The sequence below is a fragment of the Arachis ipaensis genome, chromosome B2, assembly GCF_059453495.1.
Source record: "Arachis ipaensis isolate K30076 ecotype BB chromosome B2, ASM5945349v1, whole genome shotgun sequence".
NCBI lineage: Eukaryota > Viridiplantae > Streptophyta > Magnoliopsida > Fabales > Fabaceae > Arachis > Arachis ipaensis.
In genome coordinates this window covers 2,770,842-2,794,954 of record NC_142437.1, presented here as the reverse complement: position 1 = coordinate 2,794,954, position 24,113 = coordinate 2,770,842, and the positions used below count along the sequence as shown (strand labels likewise).

The window sequence follows — 24,113 nt, the reverse complement described above, 5'->3', positions numbered from 1 at the left end:
CTTTCTTCTTTTTGTTGTAGATTATTGTGAAGGCATGTTTTTTATGAATTATTGGGTTGTAGCACTTTCTATTGTGTTGTTTGTTCCATCTTTGCATATATGTTGTCTTGAATTTGTATGGTTTTCTTTCTCCTTAATCTCTTGACGTGCATGCAGCTTTCCAATGACATCTACAATAAAAAGAACAAAAAATGTGTAGAATTTTTTTTTAAATAAGTTATTTTTAATAAGAATAATTGAAATAGTATAAAGTGAAATTACCTGTTAATATTTTTTTTACCAACTCTATCGGACAATATCTCATGTGATGTAAATTCAAAATAGTATTGAAAAATGTTTAAAATTGAATCTTTAATTTCTTTCACAACAGTTATGAGTAAAAAATTTGCTTTCACTGTACCTTTAATTGGTCTATACAAATCATTTGCATCTTCTATTTTTAAATTTTTTTATAGTATAGACTTTTCCTTCTTATAACAAATATTTGAATTTGTTCATCATATTTCTCTTCACAATTACATGAAGAGATGTTCCCTATGGTGTTAGTAAATCATAGTTAATAATTAGTTAAAAGAACTGACTACATTTTTTTTTAAGTTATTAAAAAAGAAACAATGAATAGCATATTAAAAGAAATATAATTTTAACGATATTAAAATACAATTATATATAAAGTATTATAAAATAATATAAAAAGTAAAAATAATTAAAGTATTTTTTCGTAAATTCAATTTAAAAACACAATAAATATGTTTGTTTTGTACATTTTCATCTAATATAATCATTTCTAAGCAAAGAGACTCTTCTTCATTTATGGGTTTTAATGTTTCCCATAGACGAACCACGCAAACTTTGATAAACCAATTTGCATGTATTTCTATTGTATATTTTTTTGTATATTTTATTTTTTTTGCTGATTTGAAAATAATAGTTGATTTGGCAAAAATTGAGTGGTCGATACTAAAATTTTTCCAAATAAACAATGTTACTGACATGACATTAGTAGAAGAAAAAAAATGTCTTAACAATAATGTGGGTAAACTTATCCATCTACTTTTATATATTAAGAATAGATAAGAGTGTTGGAAGCTATATAGTCCTCCATAGTGTAAAATCCGGGCTACGCCTAGATCAAACACTATTCCATTATAAAATTTATTGATATTAATAATTATTATTTTTAATTTAAAAAGGTCTTTATATATAAAAATTTATTCTACCGTGTATAAAATTATTTTATTTTATATTTATAGAGAACGAAATAATTTTATTATTTTTTTAGTTTATATTAAAAGATTTTATTTAAAAATAAAAACTATTGTGTTTGTGTTTAAATATGTTACTATTATATAATCCAAAAAAAAAAATTAAAACTTTAATAAAAGTAGTGTATATTCTAATCACAAACAATAAATACTAACTAAATAATATTTATTTATATTATTAGTCTCTAGTGTATAACTTGTGCTACTCGAAATTATGTATTTAATTTATTTTATTATATTTATGTATAGTTTGTTTATAAAAAAATAATATATATTTATTAAAAAAATTAAATTACTTAGTATACAAAAAAAATTAAATCATTAATCCTTTTTGTTATATTGATGTTTAATTTAGTTAATATTTTTTTTGAAATGGTAACCTTTAAAATACATTGTAACTAAATTTTGAAAATAGATAAATTAACTATTATGAAAACGTAAAATTAACTATTATAAAAGAGGTTAATATTTTAATAAAAAATAATTATATTAATTAAAATATTAATTATAAAAAAATACTAATTATAAAAAAATAGTGAAGCAGTGAAAAACAAATGATTTTAATGCAATCTAATCTTCACATGTTCTTTGAATCTCTACCTATTTGATAGTTGATAATTTTTATTAACATTCAAATTTTCCTTATTATATATATAATTTGTAACAAATTTTTTCATATTCATAAGTTACAATGATTTCATAAGTATTTTGTGAGTTAAATAATATTTAATTATTTATTTTATCAACCTAAAGGAGTATTTATTTCTTTTAAAATAAAATCTTAAAATTCTATCTTTTAAAACCAATTTATACTATATTAGACAAACTTTTATAATTTGTACCATCTTAAATAAAATATTTATATTAAAAAATTATTTGATTAATAAATATTGTTTAGACTAAAAAAAATGTTTGTTAAAATCTGTTTCATTGATTTTTTTTCTTTAGACGAATTAGACATTATTATTATGTATTAATATATTATACTTAATTATAGTAAACTTAGATCCAATGTGAACGATCTTTGTTATCATAAGTTAAATATGATTTTAATGTTGTCACTTACACACAAAATTTTAACACTACATATTCTTAAAATCTATAATTATAAATAATATTTTTTTAATATTTAATTTTGTATAATGTGATGTGATGAGGAGCTGCTCCTTCCAATAATTCAGGTTCAGGCAAGAGGACATTGACTTCAAGTCGTCCCAGCTGGCTCACTAACTTTAGTCCCTTGATTCTACTTTATTTCATGCAGGCAACATAAATGCATCTTGGGGTAAGTTTCAATTTTCAACTAACGTGTTATGTTATGGGACTGGGTTCAATAGTACTACCAAACTAATCTCTCTCAAATACATCAAATCTAAGTAGTTATGCTAATATTAGTTACTAGTCACCACTCACCACTCAGTACTATATTAAGAGTTATGTATTTCTTATACAAAAGATGAAAGAAACATAACAAACTAAAGAAGTCTAAAATAATTATTTCTTATTCAAGCTAATAATGCATGCAATGAAATGAATTTGTAGTGAACAGCAAGGTAGTTGAGATTGAAATTGAAGAATAAATTAAACATGTAAAATGTAAAACCGTAACTAGATTTAAATCGAAAAATCATTTAATTTCATAAAAATTTTTAAAATTTATTGGCTTATCCAAAATTGTAATATTAAAAGATTTTAAGAATTGAATTTAAATTTTGTAGTAATGGCTCATACTTGTGTTTTTAACTCATGAAAGACTTAAAGAAATTGCAAGTTGAGGAAGGTTTCAACTTTGTACGAACAAGGCAATAGTACGATTTTCTGCAACTTTATCAGTGATTGAGTGAGAGTTTGAGACACTCATGATTATTTCTTTTTTACTTGTTATTTCTTTCTACACAAAAAAAGGGGCTCTTTTTGAGAGATAAACTACACTTTAAATTGTTAAATAAGAGTGTTGGAAGCTATATATATCATGACCTATTCTCTGTTTTCTGAAGTACTGTTTTAATAGGTTTGCGCTATTCCCTTACAGTTATTACTGGTTCAATTCAGAAATTAAAAGAAAAAGAAGACCTACAGCTATAGAATTGCAAGTTGAGGAAGCTTTTAACTATTGCACGAACAAAATTTCGACATTTGCATGTTGTAAAGAACTATAGATAATTACAGCATTAGGCGCTCATGATGATTCTTTTATTGGAATATTTAGAAATACACTAGTATTTTTACCCGTAATACTATTACGGAAATATAAGTCTTTTAAAATGAAGTAAGTCCTGATATTATAAATTATGACACGAAAAATTTATAGCATTAAACGATTTTTATAAAATGGTTTTAAGGGCAAAAGTCCCCATCGGCTAAGAAGACCAGAATCTTAAACAAAATTAAATAATAAATTTTAGTTATTATTTTCAAATGAAAGAGTTTAATTTTTTTACTTAATCTTAACATTCGTTATCTAAAATTTAAAAGAATTTAACGTGTATATTTTTATATTTGATTAGGTATTAAGTTTGTTACACAAATAGAAATAATTAATTTTTATACTTGCTATTTAAAAATAATTTTTTTTATATATATAAAATTATAATTAGATATTAACATAAAAAAATTTATATTGATAGTTATAAAAGTAACTCATTTTTTGAAAAACAATTGAATCTTGATTCTAACTTTTAATCACAACATTATTTTTTTTTTAAATTATATATAATAAATATTTAAAAGAAAAGAAATAAAAAATATATATTAAAAAGATAAGCAGTAAAAATTTAAATTTAAATAAAACATATGTATATAATAATATTTTTTATTTAAATTATATTATGTTGTTAATTTTATTTTTTGTAGAACATAAAGGTAGAGAAAAATAGAAAAAGAGAGAAAAGAGAGAGAAAGATAAAGAAGAAGAATGAGAGAGGGAGTTTGTTAATTTTGAAAGTTGAGAAAATTTTTTATTTTAATTATAATAAAAATATCTAATGACAAATTTTGATTTGTCAAATTACTAATATAAAATATGAATTATAAATTATATATAGAGTAGGAAGGATAGAGAGAAATAGAAAAAAAAGAGAGGTAGATAAGAAAATATAAGAAGGATGTTTACTAATTTTAGAGAAAAATATTTTCTCTAAATTTTAATAAGAGAGTGTAATATGACACATTTTAGTTATTAAATTAGTTAGTAATATATAAATATAATATATAATATAGCTATATTTCAATTTTAGTATTTTAATTTAATTTAAATACAATTAGAGAATGTTATATTGTATATTTTGACTGTCAAAATCGTAATTAGTCATTGATAATGATAATGATATATAAGAGAGATAGAGTGAGTGAAGGAATGAGAGAGATAGAGAAAGGAAGAGAGAAGTGGGGAGAGTTCTTTAATTTTGGAGGAAAAGATTTGATTTCAATTGTAATGAAGGAGTGGCACATTTTGGCCTTAAAATTAGTAATATATAATATATATATATAAATATAATATATAATATAGCTATATTTCAATTTTAGTATTTTAATTTTAATTTTAATTTAATTTAAATACAATAAGAGAATGTTATGTTGTATATTTTGATGGTCAAATTCGTAATTAGTTAGGAGGGATAGAGTGAATGAAGAAATGAGAGAGATAGAGAAAGGAAGAGAGAAGAAAGGAGAGTTCTTTGATTTTGGAGGAAAAGATTTGATTTCAATTGTAATGAGAGAGTGACATGTGGCACATTTTGACCTTAAAATTAGAGATACTAGAATGAGTTAGAAGATGTGTCTTGAATTTGTATAGTTTTCTTTCTCCTTAATCTCTTGATGGGGTGGTGCTTCAATGTCATTATTTTTCTGAAATGTCATTAGATTTAAAGCAGTTGTGCCCAATAAGTTTTTTGCGTCGCCATCAAATAGTACAAAAGTTGTTGTAACACTTTGATCTAAAACCTTTAATTGAATTCTGAATCTAAAATAAGTATTGGGCTAACAACTAATAATTTGATAGATGATATTATGAAAAGTATATAGAGTTACCTTATTGTTGGATATTATGGTGTTTGATTACATGTGCCACAAATGTAGTTGTTTCTTTTTTAATATATGCTTTCTTCGGACACTTTTTACATTTAACACAGTTCTATCCTAATTTGTCATCAATTTCGTTTATAGTTGCTAAAATTATGAAGATCTTTTCCTATTCCAATATTCAATTTATGTTATCATTAGGTATATGATATTTGAGAAAGTGTGAATGTATGATGCATGTTGTGATTTTTTTTTGTCATACCTGATCATCAGATTCTCATTGCATGACTATTAGATCTAATCATTCTGCTCTAAAAGAATGATGCTCTATTGAGTAAGTTTGAGATATGCAGTTCGAAAATAAATTTTTTGTGCTAAATTTGATGTTATGTGAAGGAATAGTGATAAGAGACTTATATATGTAGTTTAAATGGTATAGAATTTAAATACTTATAATGTAAAATTTATTATGATTAATAATATTATTATGACATTTGTAATATGGATGTTTATTACCTTTGGTGAGTTATTTATAAAAATTAATAAATTAATTGTTACGGTTATAAATTTATTGTATTGTTTATAACGGTAAGATATAATAAATATAGGAATAATATGAATTCAATGTATTTGGAAGTTACAAATTTATTGGATTCTATTTTTTAGTTTTTAATTTGTATGTTTTATTCTTTTGCTAATTTAAAAATAATAGTTGATTTGACAAGAATTGAGTGGTTAATTCTAAAGTTGTGTCAAATAATAATTATTCTAAAGTTGGCAATGCAATTAACGTAGTCAATGGCCTAAACTTATAGAGTTGAGGTCAACATAATTATTGTAATAATTATATAATTAGATTTGTATCCATGCATGATGTATCTTATATGTACAAATATACGCAACAAAAGCTAAAAGTTAAACATTTTTAGTAAAAAAAAAAAAAAGAAAATAGTTAATTAGTGTTTTGAGATAAACATGCATGCATGATGCATCTTATATACTACAAATGTATCTAATATGAAAATGTATGTTTAATATCATATATTTTTTGGTTTCGTTTTGATACTCTTTTAATAAATTTGTTTTTTTTTTTAGCTTTCAAATATTCTTTTCAAAATTTATATTGGTAAAATAAAATAGAATTTGTTTTTAATAATAAGTAAAAACTACAATAATAGTTCTTTGTACCTAGTGTTACTTCTAAAAATTAAAATGATTTTTTTTTATCAAAGATACAGAGACTCGAACTCGCGACCAATATGGGAGACTATGCTATTTGAGGTATAACTCATTGGCAAAAATTAAAATGATTATAATAAACATAATTATAATAATAAAATATAATTTTCATTTTTTAAACTTTTAATTTATAAATTAATTGTTGCGGTTATAAATTTATTGTGTTGTTTATAACGGTAAGATATAATAAATATAGAAATATGAATTCAATGTATTTGGAGGTTACAAATTTATTGGATTCTATTTTTTAGTTTTTTATTTGTATATTTTATTTTTTTTGCTGATTTGGAAATAGTAGTTGATTTGGCAAGAATGGAGTGGTTGATTCTAAAGTTGTGCCAAGTAAACAATATTGTTGACATGGCATTAGTAGGAGGAAAGAAATGTCTCAAAAGTAATATGGTGCATGCTTATGTATCTACTTTTATATATTAAGAATAGATAGATATAATAGATTATCATGAAATTCTATGGAGTTTAAAACCAAGAGTATTTTTCAACGAAATTAAAGTGGTATATGCATGCTACATTGTTACATAACTAACTGTTAAAATTATTCTTCTGAAGGTGTCACTGATTCCTTAGTAACAAGACAAGTATCGGTAGTAACCTAGAAAATTCATAGCAGTGGAGTGCTTATTTGGCTTTGCTCTAACTTTTCATTCTTTAAATCCTTTCTTGCAAATGGTGTTGTTTTCGTGTCACCGACGGACACTATATAAAACTAGGAATATTTTAGTACCACATTTTAAAGCTAGTTGATAGCTGATGCATCATTTTCAGTAATATTTCTGAGTTTAGTACAACCAATTTGAATTTAGTTTCCTTCGGTTATATGCGCAACTCTTTGTACAAGGATATGAACACATCAACAAAATGAAACCAATGAAACACGAGCAAAACTTCAGCAGAAAAGCAGCTGCTGTTTACAAACTTTCTGGTAGTTCCACAAGAGAGCTCAGATTGCCATCACAACTCTGAATTGAAGAACTATGAGTTAAGAATCCCCAGTTAATCGAGAATAGATTAGACCATCTGATTATTCACTTGATCAGGTTAATATACTAATGGGAATGTAGAGAGACACTCCAAAAATTGTTTTGCCTGGGCCTCACACATAGGAAGATGATCAGAACTTGCTTGATAAATACACAATGATGTGTTCAACATTGTTGCCTTCCTTTTTAGCTTCAAAAACAGAACCGAAAGAGACAAATTCAGCTTTAGGAAAATTTGACATCAAAATAATAATACTACAATGGTAAATTTTACAAAAGTACTTACATGCTCACCAAGTTGCAACGGCCAAAGAAGCTGCATAATGCACATTTTCATGGCTGAATCTATAAAGAAAACAGATCCATTTATCTCTTCAGGCCCCTGGAAAATATATTTGAGTTGGTATCTAAAAGTGACACTACGAGATAGTGCAATTTAAAATATCAATCCCCATAGATCCATCAAGTTTATAGTTACCTTCATAGAGAGTTTATCTGCAACTCTTCTTGCAGCATTCTCCGAGCGAAGGACAGTCTTGAATTTGAAGTAGTAACAGAGAAGAAGGCAGCTTTTCTCCTTCCATATTCTCCAAACTGAAGTAAATTATAAAGAGAAATAGAGTAACTATACCAACCTGAAGTTAAAATAGAAATCTCCTCTTCTGATCCCAATATATTAGTCCAGTTTACCACATTGAAAGAACTTGTAGATTGAATGAAGGTAATGTAAATATGGTTTCTATTGTACAAGATTATGTGCTGATATCTCATCATATAATCATACATGGCAAAAACAGTAAATTTGATTCATCCATTTGCTTAATACATCTAGAGAAATACTCAAAAGTTCTGGATACACAACAATGAATTCTTGTCTTCCTCTTTAAATTGTGGCAGCATGAGAAACATAAAGATTATCAAAACTCATCACCAATACGCTCGAGCTTATCAAACCTTGAATCCACAGGGACTTAAGAGATGGCATCTGTCCAAGTGAAGGCAGCATGCAGCAATTCTTGCAATACACCAGAGATACACGTGTCATGTTTTGGTAAGAGGAATGCCCAAACCAATCTGGAAATATTGTACCTCTGTATCCATCAATTGCCAACTCTTTCAAGCCATGGTGCAGTCGCAGGCTGTCGAGGATATCTCTTTCCGTTTGTGTGTTTGAAACCATATCATCGTCTGAACACCATTTCAACAATAAGTAGTCAATGTGATTTTTATCTATTATCCTTGCACTCCTTGCTTCTTTGCCTTCAACAACATTTTCCAACTTCTTAATCTCAAATGTTCCATGAAGATTTACAAGGCCTCCTAATTCTTGGATTCCATTCTCTTCTTGTCTTCCCACAACAAAATCACTTAAGAATTGCAACTCTTTCAATTTGCTTATTCCTCCAGGCATTTCTTTCAAAGGGAGTTTTTCAAATATCAAGATGCAGTAAATTTACAAGATTGTGCATGCCACTGGGCAACATGGTCAACTTAGTCCATGAGAGATCTAAATAGCGTAGATGAATCAATTCACCTATTGAATCAGGCAATACATCAAGTTTATCAAATGATAAACCTCTCAAGTATTTAAACTTTGATGCTATGCTTTCCATGCTAAACAAATCGTTGACATAAAAGGATGTCCTCAGAGATTCCAATGTAGCAATGGAATTAAAATTTTCTGAGACTGAACGATTCAGTTTTCCAAATAACTTATACTTTGTCATGTATAGTATTTTTTTTCCTTACTTTATATATTTTCACCTTAGGAGTTGTTTGTTTAATCTTTAGGTAGGATTATTGATATACATCTTCATCTTCCGATGTTCTGTGCAATAGACACATGATAAAAGAAAAGTTTCCAGCAACATAACGCAACAAGAAGCCAAGTTGAGAAATGTGGTTTATAGATATTGATTATTATCACCATCATTATTATTTTTGGTATATTGATTTTTGCTTAGATTATAATTGGGACATGCTACTATGGTTTAAGTACTGCATTAGTGACCCTCTACTTGTGACATTCCTGGATCTTGATGAGCCAAGCCAACTCTTATTTAAAGTATTTTAACAACTGACAATGCCGTGGAAGTACTTAATGAACTGAATTTCCTTTTGGAAGAACATGATTCTTAACTTTCATTTATTCAAGGAAAATTGGGTATATGCCAAGAGATTATTAGTTCTTGTAAACATCCCTGCAAGCTGCAAACATTTCAAGGTAATTAACAGTTGATGCATTATATTCAGTTCTAATTATAAACAGCGTTCTTAATAAATATTCTTGAGTTGAGTACAACAACCAAATTGAATTTGGTTTCCTTCGGTTATATGGTATATTCAACCAAGCTAGAAACCAAGATTTTTCCTCCTCGTGTGCACCTTTGGAAACATTAAGCTACTAGTCATATAGCATCTACCTTAATATAATTTTTGTAGTCATCTAATCTTACGAGAACCCTATATATTTATGGTTCTTAGGCAATAGACTTAATTGTATTTTACAGTAACATTGTAAAATTACTTTTCACACTAAGAATGGTGGGAATAAATTAAACCTGTGAAAGGCAATTGTTAATACCAGCAAATTATTGAAGATAAGACAGAACAACACAACATCAAATTTTAATGTGGGGAAAAACCTCTCAATGTGAGAGGAAAAAACCCCACGGGAAGGTAAAAATATTCACTATTTTCCAAATCAAAGCTACAAACAAGTCTCAAAACTTAGACATGCAGAACTCTTGTCCAAGAACATAACCACATAAACTAAATGGTGAAATCAATGATACAATAGATAGCCGTTGTTTACGTACTTTTTGGCTAGAGAGCACGGATAGCGATCACACCTCAAAGTTGAAGGACTATGAAAGAACCTTCTTGATAAATACACAATGATGTGTTCAACATTGTTGCATTCCTCTTTAGCTTCAAAAACAGAACCAAAAGGGACAAATTCAGCTTGAGAAAAGATTGACATCAAAATAATATACTGCAATGCAAAATTTTGACAAATGTACTTACATGCTCACCAAGTTGCAATTGCCACAGAAGCTGCCTAATGCACATTTTAATGGTTGAAACCAGAAAGAAAGCAAATCCTCCAGCATTGCAGTTATCTATCAAAGATCAATACCTCTAGATCCATCAAGTGTATGTTACCTTCATGAAGAGTTTAGCTGCGACTCTTTTTCTTGTAGCGTTTGCCGGGCAAAGGACAGTGTTGAATTTGAAATAGTACCAGAGAGAAAGGAAGCTTTTCTCCTGCCATATTCTCCAACCTGAAGTAAATTGCAGAGAGGAATAGAGTAACTATACCAACCTGAAGCTAAAACAGAAATCACTTCTTTTGATTGAATGAAGGTAATGTAAATATGGTTTGAATTTATATAAAGATTATGTGCTGAAAGGGACAACTTAATCATACTCAATCAAGCCTCTTCATATATGCATTGTATTGACCATTGCAGGCAACTAACTATCCACAACATTTTAGCTTTCAAGTTTCCCTCTCCTTCTCTGCAATTGACACTGTTTCGGTTTCAGAATATTTGACCTTCTCTACTCAAGTGACAGCAAGGGTATTCCCATGTTTCTGTATTGCTGCTTATTCCTCAATGTATCTCATGCAGAGTTCAGAGGCTTTCTCCTCACACACTAATACACAAATTAATAACATTTCAAGACTAAGTTTTTCATCAGAAAAACCAAACACAGTTATCATTCTATAGTCTTTCAGTTCTTTTTATTTTCTACACGGTTTTCTGAAATGCATAGTACTGCAGTAATGTTGGATCATTGTTTTGATTTTAGGATCATCAGTGAAATGATAATTAACAAACATAAATGCCACCAAAATGTGAAATTGCAAAGAGGAAGTTAAATGCAGTTAGACAGATAAATAAAGTGATCAACAAGCATAATTTAATTGCCATAATATTACAAGTTAGAAAGAAAAGATTTTCATTATAGACATTTCAGAACAGAATCTTAAGTAGCTTAATATATGTCCAAACTGCACATACCAGGACAAAGACCATTGGCTAAATTCATGGTAAGCCTATATTTTAGTTTATTTAAAAATAATAATTTCAAAAAAAAAAAGGATAGATACTCACCAATAAGTGAAGTTGATAGAGATGAAATTGTTGTCTGATGGCTTCATCGCAACTTGACCTTCTAATGACATTAGCTATATCGAGACCTTGGGAAAACTGTTTATCGATAGCGTGTTCAAAAGAAATTATACAAGGCATTAGATTAGTGTATAATAATATAAATAACTCTCCATCTATTCAACTTAAGAGTTACAAATCCAGCAAGCAGTTGAAAAGATTATACAGCAATAATTTGATCCTTTTATTTTGAAAGCTTATATACCTCATGCTGATTCCTTTTGCTTTGAATCTTCTAGCACGATAGGTAACTCTTTGATTAAAAAAAAAGGATTAGAAACAAGTACATTTTTCAATCTCGGAAATCATTTTAATAGCCGTATTTAATTTGATATGTACAATGAATTTGGTTAAGCATAAACATAAAAATTAGGCAAAGAAAAAAACACCATTTTTTTAACTGTTTTCTTTCCACAAATCAAGCTATCATTTTTTTGGTATGACTTGTATTTAATTGTGGTAGCATGTGTGAATGATGAAGATTAGAGAATTACCTGCTCGAAAATCTCTGTTCAGACAATTTTTTTGCAGTCCACTTGAATGGTGGGAATGTGGGAAATTTTGGGCGAGATTAGTTGATGCTTGTTCTTGCAGTGTTCTCCCAGCAAATCACAGTCATAAACTTTAAGTAGCAAGAGAGAGGGAGGCAGCTTTTCTCCTTCCATATTCTCCAGATTTGGACACATACGAATGTCTAATTGTTGAAGGGAGGTGAGGCGGAGAAGCTCGTTGCACTCCAATGTCGCCAGATTATAGAACCTGCATATGTTGAGAGTGGTAAGGGAGGGAAGGTGAGGCAGCGAACCCACCTCTGGGAATGACTTTATCATGCTTTGACACCCACAATCATCAATAATGGTGAGATGAGTGAGGGCATCCAAGTTGCCCGTCGGCAATAGATCCCTCCATTGTCTCCCGACAGTAAGCTCTTTCAAGTTAGGCGGCAAACCACACTCTGGAAACCAGGAAATCTTTGGGCAATCTTGTATCCTGAGAGACTGCAAATTGGGGAGGAGAGTATTCATGCCACGTGGCAATGCCACCAACTTTGAGCACCTGATAACATCGAGATCAGTCAAGTTGGGTGCAGCCAGTCCTTCTGCTGGAAATGACTCGAATTCGGGACATTCAGAGATGGAGAGATGTTGAAGAGAAGCATGTGGTGGCTCTGACATTGAAATTGATTCCAGATTACCAGACCTATGTATCCCGAGATTCTTGAGATTGGGAAAGGCATCCAACGACAATGCGGTCAGTGAACCACAGTTTTTCCCTATTTGTAGCTCTACCAAATCATACTTTTGTTGTTGGTGGATGCCGATTGCCCTAAATACAGAATCTATCACCCACTCACATGCCTTAATTGATAAAGTATCCTCATCAAGATGCATCGTTTCAGATCGTCCTCTATCTCTACTTACATGTAGTTTTCGAACTTTCGAAACATCTGACAACAAAGAAGAAATGATTCTCCAGAATACGTCACTAAGAATATTTCTCTGTAACATTGGACAATTTACTATTTCAAGCACCTTGAGCTGAGGAAAAGTTTCTGATTCAGGTAACTGCCACACTTGCCAACATGGCATATGCCGAAATACCAATCTCTCCAGTGAGGGAAATAGTGCAATAGGCGAAGACTGTTGATCGCCTTCATTCTTGTAAAACTCCATGCCAATGCTCTTGAGCTGATCGAAACCTTCAATGCGCAGGACCTTAAGAGATGGCAGCTGTCCAAGTGCAGGCAGCATGCAGCAATTCTTGCAAGACTGTAGAGATACATTTGTCATGTTTTGGTAGGAGGAATGCCCAACCCAATCTGGAAATATTGTACCCCTGTATCCCTTGATTGTCAATTCTTTCAACCCATGGTGAGGTTGCAAGCTGTCCAATATCTCTCTTTCAGTTTGCTTGTTTGAAACTATCTCATCACCTGAAGACCATTCCAACAATATGCCCTCAATGTGCTTCTTATCTATCATCCTTGCACTCTTTGCTTCTTTGGCGTCAACAACATTCTCCAACTTCTTAAGCTCAAATGATCCATGAAGATTTGAGATTCCTCCTAATTCCCGGATTCCATTATTTTTATGCTTGCCCACCACAAAGTAGCTTAAAACATCCAAGTGTATCAATTTGTTCATTTTTTTGGGCATTTCTTCCAAATAAGTTCCCCTAATATCAAGATGCCGCAAACTCACTAGATTATGCAAACCACCAGGCAACATAGTTAGTTCATAACAACCAAACAACTTCAATGTTTGCAAATTACGCAAGTTGCACAAAGACTCTGGCAATGTCTTAATAGAACAATACGAGAGATCCAAGTGGCGCAGATGGATCAATTTTCCTATTGAACTAGGCAGCACATCAACTTTATGAAAGGATAAAGCTCTCAAGTATTTACACTTTGATAATATCTTCATTTCTTCTGCTTGCTTTGACTGAAACTGGCATTTAAGATCCATTCCAGAACTGCAATGCACTCAGGACAATTGCTGCTTGATCTTCAAAGTATCTCCTGAAAAACAAATTATATATATACATCTCAAGACTAAGTGTTTATCATAATGTCATCACAATAACCACAGACACAATTATGTGAAAACCTCATGAACACAATGTTGGATTATTCATTTAATTTTAGAGTTAACAGTGAAAAGAAATGATATCCAAGAACAGGAAGTCAAAGCAGAACTAGAGAAATTATAAAGAAACTAAAGTGATTGACGGTTATAATACTACAAGTTATAAAAGGAAAAATTTTTCCATACACATAATACACTGACTTTATATAAAAAATAACCCTGTATATTTGTAGCTATCCTCTTCAATTCAGTCCAAAAAGATCAAATATTCTATGACAATGCTTTTTCTTGAATCATTTGAATCCCACTGCAGGTTAATATATGTACAAACTGCACATATATACCATTTTATAACTCTTTTCTTTCCACAAAGCAAAAATAAAAATTATAGAGAGGAAGAGAGAAACATACCAACAAAAAAAAAGAATCTTTTCAACAAAAAAGATAGTCACTGTCTTTCAATTTTTGTTTCATGTTACTTCTTATGTTCTTTTGTAAATGTGATTTTATTGAGAAATATGAATGTGAATAAGTATTAGAGAGAGCAATGAGTTTGTGAAAGAAAGAAAAGATATTTGTTGAACTACAAGTGCAAAGTGAGAGGTTCCGAGATAAATGAAAGAAAAGAATGCAATTTGGCATACGAGTTCAATTGTCTTTTTTCTCTTGAAGGAAATGGAAATTTATGCGTGTGTGAATTTAATTGTGGTAGCATGAGAAACATGAAGATTAGAGATTTACCTGCTCAGAAATCTCTATTCAGAAATTGACTTGAATGGTGGGGATGTGGGAAATTTTGGGCCAAATTTGTTGATGCTTATCCTTGCATAATCCTCCCAGCAAACCACAGTATTCCATTGTGAATAGCAAGAGAGAGGGAGGCAGCTTTTCTCCTTCCATATTCTTCAGCTTCGAGCAGAATGAAATGTGCAATTGTTGAAGGGAGGCGAGGCGGAGAAGCTCGTTGCACTCCAATGTCTCCAGATTATCGAACCAGCATATGTTGAGAGTGGTAAGGGAGGGAAGGTGAGGCAGCGAACCCACCTCTGGGTATGACTTTATGTTCTTACACAAAAAACCTTCAATGGTAAGATGAGTGAGGGCGTGCAAGTTGGCCATCCATGATAGATCCCTCATTTGTTGTTCGCTATTTCCCCAACCAAGTGATCTCAAGTTAGGCGGCAAACTACCCTCTGGCAACCTGCAAATGTTTGGGCAACCATATATCTCGAGAGACTATAAACTTGGGAGTAGACTCTTCATGTCACGTGGTAATGCCTCCAACTTTGAGCACCTGCTAACATTGCGATGAGTCAAGTTGGGTGCAGCCAGTCCTTCTCCTGCTAATGACACTAATTTGTCGCATCCACTGATGGAGAGACGTTGAAGAGCAGCGTGTGGTGCCTCTGACATTGACACTGATTCCAGATTCCTACACACTTTTATCTGGAGATTCTTGAGATTGGGAAAGACATCCAACGACAAGGAGGTCAGTGAATCGCAGCTGTGTTCTATTTGTAGCTCTACCAAATCATACTTGTGCTGTTGTTGCTCTGGGAATTCTAGTTTTCTACACCCTTCGATGTGTATTTCTTGGAGGCAACATAGATGGTTGATGCTCATCATTGCCTTCAATGCAGACTCCTTCACAAATTCACTTCCCCTAATTCTTAAAGTATCCTCATCAAGAAACATGGCATCGGTGTGCGAGGTTATATAGTGGTAGCCCATAAGTAGTTTGCGAACTTTGGAAACATCCGACAAAGAAGAAACTATCCTGGAGAATACCTGATTACGCATCTCTTCCTTTAACATTGGGCAATCTGTTATTTCAAGATTCCTAAGTTGAAGAAATGTTTCCGACTCAGATACGTGCCACACCTCCCAACATGGCATGCTATCAAATACCAAAGTCTCCAGTGTGGGAAACGGTGCAATATGCGAAGAATGATGATCTCCTTCATTCTTGTAAAACTCTTCGCCAATACTCCTCAGCTGATCCAAACCTTTAATGCTTAGGGACTTAAGAGATGGCAGCTGTCCAAGTGAAGGCAGCATGCAGCAATTCTTGCAAGACTTTAGAGATATACTTGTCATGTTTTGGTAGGAACAGTTCCCCAACCAATCTGGAAATATTGTACCCTTGTATCTCTCGATTTTCAACTCTTTCAAGCCATTCTGCGGTTGCAAGTTATCGAGCATGTCTCTTTCTTTTTGTGTGCTTGAAACTATATCATCACCTGAAGACCATTCCAACCATAATTCATCAATGTAACTCTTATCCATTATCTTTGCACTCATTGCTTCTTTCACATCAACCATATTCTCCAACTTCTTAATCTCAAGGCATCCATGAAGATTTGCCAGCCCTCCTAACTCCTGGATTCCATTGTCTTTGTGCTTGCCCACAACAAAATAACTTAAAACGTGCAACTGATTCAATTCGCTCATTTTTCTAGGCATTTCTTCTAAATGAGTTCCTCTAATATCAAGATGGCGCAAACTCACAAGATTATGAAAACCACTAGGCAGCGAAGTTAGCTCATAACAACGACGCAACTTCAATGTTTGCAAATTACACAAGCTGCACAAAGACTCAGGCAATGTCTTTATATGAGTATAAGAGAGATCCAAGTGGCGCAGATGGATCAATTCTCCTGTTGAATTAGGCAACACATCAAGTTTATCAAAGGATAAAACTCTCAAGTATTTACACTTTGATAATATCTCACATGTTGCCGCTTCAATGTTGCAGTTGGGAGATGAGAAAGCGCCAAACAATAATAATGTTCTCAAAGATTCTACTTTAGAAATAGAATTATAAAATTTTGAGCTACAATGACGTAAATCTACACATAAATGCCGAGTCTGAATCTTTATCTCCTCTTTACCAAGTTCTTTTGAGTTGCAATAGAAATCTCCAGCAAGGAATATTGCTAAATCATGCAACAGATCATGCATCACAAAATAATCACCAAAGTCTTCATTCTTTGTGAAAAATAATCTGGAAGTTAGTTCATCAAAACATTCACAACCAACTTCTTCTAAACTCTCTCCTCTTTTTGGTGGTGGTAAAAGATCTTCTGCCATCCACAAAAGGATTAGATCATCTTTCTCAAATTTATGATCTTTGGAATATAAAGCACAGTAAACAAAACAACCCTTTAAATGTGGAGGAAGATGGAAGTAACTTATCAGTAATGCTGGGATAATCTTACTCTTCTGCACAGAAAATCCCCAAATATCACTCATTAGTATCTTGTTCCATTCCTCAACATCGTGCTTTGTACATAACAAACGACCAAGTGTTTCTGCAGCTAATGGCAAGCCATCACACTTCTTGACAATCTTTCTGCCTATTTCTTCAAGTGCTGCTCTCCCATTTGATTGTGGAAAAGATGCATTTTCTGCAAACACTGACCAACAATAGTCCTCCGACAACTTCTTGAGAAAATAAGGGCGACAATTTTGAACTGCGGAAGCAACATTTTCCTCCCGAGTAGTCAGAAGAACAATACTTCCCTTATTCCCATTTTGTTGGAAAGGGGTCATAAAATTACTCCATTTGTCACCATCATCACTCCAAACATCATCAAGAACAATAAAGAACTTCTTATTGGACAATTCTTCTTTCAGAGCATTTTGAAGTGAATTGAAATCATCGAGACTACAAGAATCCCCATGTAGCTGCTTTATGACATTCCTTGTAGTCTCAACAACTTCAAACTTCTCCGAAACGCAAACCCATGCTTTCAGATCAAATCCCTTCATGAACTCCCCTTCATTGTTGTACAGCCATTGGGCTAAAGTTGTTTTACCAACCCCACCTATGCCAACAATAGCAAACACAGACAAGTGATGCTCACAGTTGTCATTCAGCATCTTGATTAAGGCCTTCTTGTCATCCTCCCTGCCATACACAGTCCCTTTTACAAGAGAAGTGGATGGAGTCCTCCATGATGAGCTACCAGTGGGAATCTTTTCAAGACCAAGGAAATCTTTTTGTTTTCCAAGATCCTCAATTCTTCTAACCACCACTTCCATCTTGTCTACCATCTTTGTATCTCGGTTGATGAAGAAGCTAAGGGACCAGGAAGAACTTGCATTCTTTTGAGTGGTGGCTTTGAGGAGAACAGCATCCAGCAAGTCCTGAGCACAGTAAACAGCATCCCGGAGACTATCGAGCCACTTCCTCACAGATGGATTACCGAACTGCTTCATCTCAGCATCAGCAACAAGAGCTTCAGCACCCAACAGAGCAGTCTTCAGCCTTTCAACCAAGTTAGGGCCAAGCTTCTTGCCAAACACCTTGTTGGCCACATCCTCTGTAAGGAACTTGTTAATGACAATGTTAATGAAACCAGAGAGGAAAGCTCCACCAACAACTGCACCGGCCATGATATGATCTCAACAACAAATTGAATAGATCAACTAAGGAAACAGAAAAGTGAATGGATTTTCGGAGAAGGTAAGAGAACAATGGTGTCAGGGTATAGTGAATTCGATAGAGTGGTTTTCTTAATCATGTGTACAAAGAAGGTGTCAAGCAAGTCTCTGAGGTAATTTAAATTCTTGTTTGAATGATGAAACAAATGATTAATATAACATTATTTTTCTTTATATTTTTAATTGTTATCGTTAATTGTTATTTTGGAAGGTAAAACGTAACTGCGTATAGCCTTTATTCGTATCGTAAGAAACTTTTGAAGGCGTGGGAAATTCCAACTAACTTTTGAAGGACCAATGGAATTGTAGTCTCTGTGGAAATTTTGTATCACAGTAAAAATCATCATGATTCATGAGCTGTTTAGGGATCATAATAAAATAATGATGCTGATGCTGCAATGTTAACTTTCCTAATCCTAATTAATTAAGGATTTAAGGTCTAGTTTTTCTTCTCTTTGCTTTTGGAAGTTGTTTCTAACAAACATTACTTTACAGTAAATACGTGATGAAATTTTTTTGACTTGATGTACATGTTCAACAACATTCATGTATTATAAAAGTTTTCCCAACAATGAAGCAAGTGGTATTGTCTTCACTGCACATGAATCATGGTATTGTCTTCTTCTTAGAGATATACAATATCACGAAATTCTACAGAGTTAAAACCAAGAAAACTTTCCAAAGAAAGTGCTGCATATACATGCTACATTGCTACGTAACTAACAGTTAAAATTCCTCTTTGGAAGGCGTCAATTCAATTGTTCCTTAGCAACAAGACCCAGTATCGCCTCCGAGATAACATAGAAAATTCATAGCAGTGGAGTGTTTAATTGGCTTTGCTCTAATTTCTCATTTTTTAATTCTTGCAAGGGGTGTTGTTTCCCTGTCACCAATGGACACTACTAGTCTTTGTGGAAACTATATAGAACTAGGAACATTTTGGCTCCACATTTTTGTATGTATATCATGGTAATATATTATGAGGTTATTAATAACAATAATGCATGGTAGTTGTCTTATTTTAATGATTTGTACATTGCTAATGTCTTAGTCTTAGTTTAATAGTTTGTTTGGAACTTCTAATTTGTGTTTTTTAAGTCTGAGACATGCAATAAAACTGCAAGTTGAGGAAGGTTTCAACTGTGCCATGAGTCATGACTTGGGTAATGATAGTTATCAATCTTTGGGAATATGCAAGGCATATCCAAGTCATAGAATTTAGTTTATTAAAGCATAGAAACAAGATCATGACATTAGAAATTTCATATTGCAAAGATCAATTGTATAATAATATGTGTTTGTGCTGGTTCTACTCTAATTGCCCCTCTGAATTTAGTTTAAGAAGACTTTCAAATTTTCCTCACTGAATGTTGCCAATTAATTTGGCAAACTCAAATAACCATTTTCAATGGTGCATGAAGCCTTTCAATTTGTGTGGAACAACGTGTAAAGAATATAAATATACTAATTTCACTATCTATCCAATCTTACATGTAAACCAACCTTCAACATTTTCTTTAGCCGTGCACATTTCAAACATTTATTTAATAAGATTGTGCATAATTTGTTTTCCAAATGATTAAATCTTTATTCGGTCTTCTAAAACTTTTCTTGGTCACTGAGGTTGCTTCTATGAAAATATGAGCATGTGGATACTCTATAGAGGTGCACTTAATGACTAACATTAGTTAGGAGCAGCTTATGATGATCTTATTATTAATTTATTATTATTATTATTATTTAGTGAATTTCTATGTAAGTTTGGGTTTAACATTTAATTGGGCTGGTAATAGTGAAGACAAACATAGGTTTGTCAAGAAAAAAGATATTTTGTTGGTTTATGGTATAACCAGAAATATTTAGGACAGAGATATAAGAAAAATACGTAGGTGAAAGGAATGGGAATCACACATTTTTACTTTACTGAAGCAGTACATTTATAGGATTTTAATCCATGACACTACCACATCACCACTAAACTAGGAAGTGGGATGAACAGAAACTGCCACATACCCACTAGATAAGGAAGTGGAATAACAAAAACTACTTTTCTCCTAAAGTGCAGGAACCACTAATTGACTAAAACAACAAACTGAAACAATAATAAAAAAAACTTAATGCAGTCCAAAAGCAAATAATTAACACTCCTCCTTGCTTTAGGATCTGCAAACTCCAATTTTCTGCCTCAATAGCTCAAACTTGCTGACAGGAAGTGGCTTTGTAAACAAATCTGTCAATTGATCTTCTGACCTGCAATAAACCAAAGTTATTTCTCCATTTTGCTGCATCTCTCTTAAGAAGTAGAGCTTGATGTTAAAATGTTTAGTCTTGCCATGACACACTGGATCCTTTGAAATCGCAATTGCTGCCTGGTTGTCGATAAACACTTCTGTCTTGTGATTCTGTTGGAGATGTAAATCACATAAGATCTTTTTCAGCCACAAAACTTGATTTACAGCTGCTGTTGCTGCTATGAATTCAGATTCTGCAGTGGATTGTGCTACTGTCTCCTGCTTCTTTGTGCACCATGAAAAAACTCCTGAGCCTAAACTGAAACAATATCCGGAAGTGCTCTTCATGTCATCAATGGATCCAGCCCAGTCACTATCAGAGAATCCACACAACTTGAAATTTTGACAGCTCTCAAACTTCACACCATAATCAACAGTACCTTTAATATATCTCAATACCCTTCTTGCTGCCTTTAAATGCATTTCACTAGCACAATGCATAAATCGCGAGAGAAGGCTTACAGCAAACAAAATGTCCGGCCTTGTTGCAGTGAGATACATTAAACATCCAATCAAGCTCCTGTAATAGCCTTCATCAACTTTATCAGCACCATCTTCTTTGCTCAGCTTCTCCTTTTGGTTCATTGGTGTGCTAACCGCTTTGCACTCCTCCATCTGGAATTTTTTTAAGATTTCCTTAGCATATTTTTTTTGACATATGAACACATCATCCTCATTTTGTTTGATCTCAATTCCAAGAAAATAAGACATAAGACCAAGATCAGTCATTTCAAAAACTTGCATCATTTCTTGCTTGAATTCTTCAACCAAACTTGTATCATCTCCAGTTACTAAAAGATCATCAACATAGAGGGAAACTATGAGAAAATTTTTTCCCTTATGTTTTACATAAAGAGTGGCCTCAGACAAGCTTTTTACAAAGCCTATGCTCAATAGGTGTTCATTTATCCTACTGTACCAAGCTCTTGGTGCTTGTTTTAATCCATAAAGGGCTTTTTTTAGTAGATAGACTTTATCTTCTTCTCCATGCATAACAAATCCTTCTGGCTGCTCCACATATATCTCTTCTTGTAAAACTCCATTTAAAAAAGCTGATTTGACATCTAAATGGAATACTTTCTAGCCTTGTTGAGCAGCAACTGCTAACACCAATCTAATTGTATCTAATCTGGACACTGGTGCAAACGTGTCAGAATAATCAACACCAAAAATTTGTGCATACCCTTTTACTACAAGTCTGGCCTTGTATTTATTGATAGAGCAATCCGCATTAAGCTTTGTTCTGAACACCCATTTAACTCCAATAACTTTTCTGTCTTGAGGCTTGTCAACCTTTTCCCATGTGTTGTTTTTTTGAATCATTGAAATCTCATCCTCCATTGCCTTTTTCCATTTTGGATCCTTGAGTGCTTCTTCACAGCAACTAGGTTCGCATACTGCTACATTGCATCTTTGATAAATGTCTGACAGCAGTCTTGTGCCTCTGATGGGATGATCATCTTCTAATTCATTTTGACACAACTCTGTTGTTTGGTTTCCGCCATAATCATCTTCAATATTGTTACAAGGTTCAATTGTTTTTCGTGGGTTCTTCCAATCCCATTGTTGATCTTCATTGAAATGCACATCCCTAGACACAGTCAACTTTCCAGATTGAGGATGATACACTTTGTAGGCTTTTGAAACAGAACTATAACCCACAAAAATACCCGGAATTGCTTTCTTGTCAAGCTTGTCGCGCTTAACCTGTGGAACATGTGCAAAACAAACACAACCAAACACTTTAAGAAAGGTTAGTGAAGGCTTATATCCATACCAAGCTTCAAAAGGAGTTTTGTCTTTCAAAGCCTTGGATGGAAGTCGATTTTGAAGAAAAACGGCTGTGTTGGCCGCTTCAGCCCAAAATTCTTTAGGCAATTCCTTCTCATGCAGCATGCATCTGGCCATCTCCATTACTGATCTATTTCTCCTTTCACTAACTCTATTTTGCTCTGGAGTGTATGGGGTTGTGAGTTGATGTACAATACCAGCTTCTTCACAAAATTGATCAAATTGTGTTGAGGTGTACTCCTTCCCATTATCTGATCTTAGAAATTGTATCTTGCACCCACTTTGAGTTTCCACCATATTCTTGAACTTTACAAAGACTCCAGCCACTTCATGCTTGAATTTCAAGAAAAAAATCCAGCACATTCTTGTAAAATCATCTATGAAAAGAATAAAGTATAGACTACCTTGTAACGATGGAGTTCTTTGAGGTCCTGCCACATCAGTGTGGATGAGTTGCAGCTTTTGAGAGGCTCTCCAAACTGTTTTGGGAAATGACACTCTGTTTTGTTTACCAAATTGACAGGCATTACAATTTGGCAAATGATCAGAGAGTATTGGTAGACCTTCAATCATATCTTTCCTCTTCATGTTCAGCATCCTTTGAATATGACAGTGACCAAGTCGCTTATGCCAGAGTTCAGTGGGACTGACTTGGGTGATGTAAGCTGTCTGCTCCTCCACAATTGGATCAAATGAGAAGCTTTTTCCTCTCATTTTAACCCTTAAAATCTCCCGACCGGTAGTGTCAAAGATAAGACAATGTAGATTTTCGAAAAAAACTTTAAATCCCTTTTCTAACAATTGACCCACACTAAGCAGATTTTGGTCAATGTCAGGCACATACAGAACATCTGAAATGGTTTTCATACTTGAGCTAGTTGAAATTACAATTGTTCCTTTTCCTTTTGCAGAAATATAGTCACCATTCCCAATTCTGACTTTTGAGAATTTAGCAGGCTTCAAATCCTTGAAAAGAGTTTTATCATATGTCATGTGGTTTGTACAACCACTATCAATCAGCCAGCATTCAGAACTACTCCTTGCTGAGAAGCATGTTGCCACAAAGATTTGATCTTCTTCATTTTGCTCTACAACATTGGCATTAGCTTCATGTTGTTGAAATTTGCCTTTGTAAATTACAGCTTCATGTCCAAGCTGATTGCACTTGTTGCACTTTGCGTCTGGTCTTCTCCAACATCTGAAGGGTGGGTGACCCATTTTGCCACAATGCTCACAAGGTGGGTAATTTTTCTTTTTACCTTTGTCTTTGCTTTGGCTGCTTTGACTACTTCCA

General features: G+C 32.6%; 2 protein-coding genes across 2 annotated transcripts; both read right to left on the bottom strand.

The window, feature by feature from the left end:
* Positions 1 to 12,215: 12,215 nt before the first annotated feature.
* Positions 12,216 to 14,171, bottom strand: LOC148572817 (putative disease resistance RPP13-like protein 1). The gene has a single exon (XM_088505536.1). It carries the CDS (start codon positions 14,169 to 14,171, stop codon positions 12,216 to 12,218), a length of 1,956 nt encoding a protein of 651 aa, XP_088361662.1.
* On the bottom strand, positions 12,783 to 18,821 carry LOC110268556 (putative disease resistance RPP13-like protein 1). Its single transcript, XM_021114963.2, has 2 exons — positions 15,033 to 18,821; positions 12,783 to 14,224 (listed from the first exon to the last, which is right to left on the bottom strand). Exon 1 carries the CDS (start codon positions 18,687 to 18,689, stop codon positions 15,528 to 15,530), a length of 3,162 nt encoding a protein of 1,053 aa, XP_020970622.1. The 5' UTR covers positions 18,690 to 18,821; the 3' UTR covers positions 12,783 to 14,224; positions 15,033 to 15,527.
* Positions 18,822 to 24,113: the final 5,292 nt, after the last annotated feature.

What these genes read in the sequence shown, in the direction of transcription:
- LOC110268556 (XM_021114963.2), bottom strand. Translation starts at nt 18,689, where the DNA reads ATGGCCGGTGCAGTTGTTGGTGGAGCTTTCCTCTCTGGTTTCATTAAC.
- LOC148572817 (XM_088505536.1), bottom strand. Translation starts at nt 14,171, where the DNA reads ATGGATCTTAAATGCCAGTTTCAGTCAAAGCAAGCAGAAGAAATGAAG.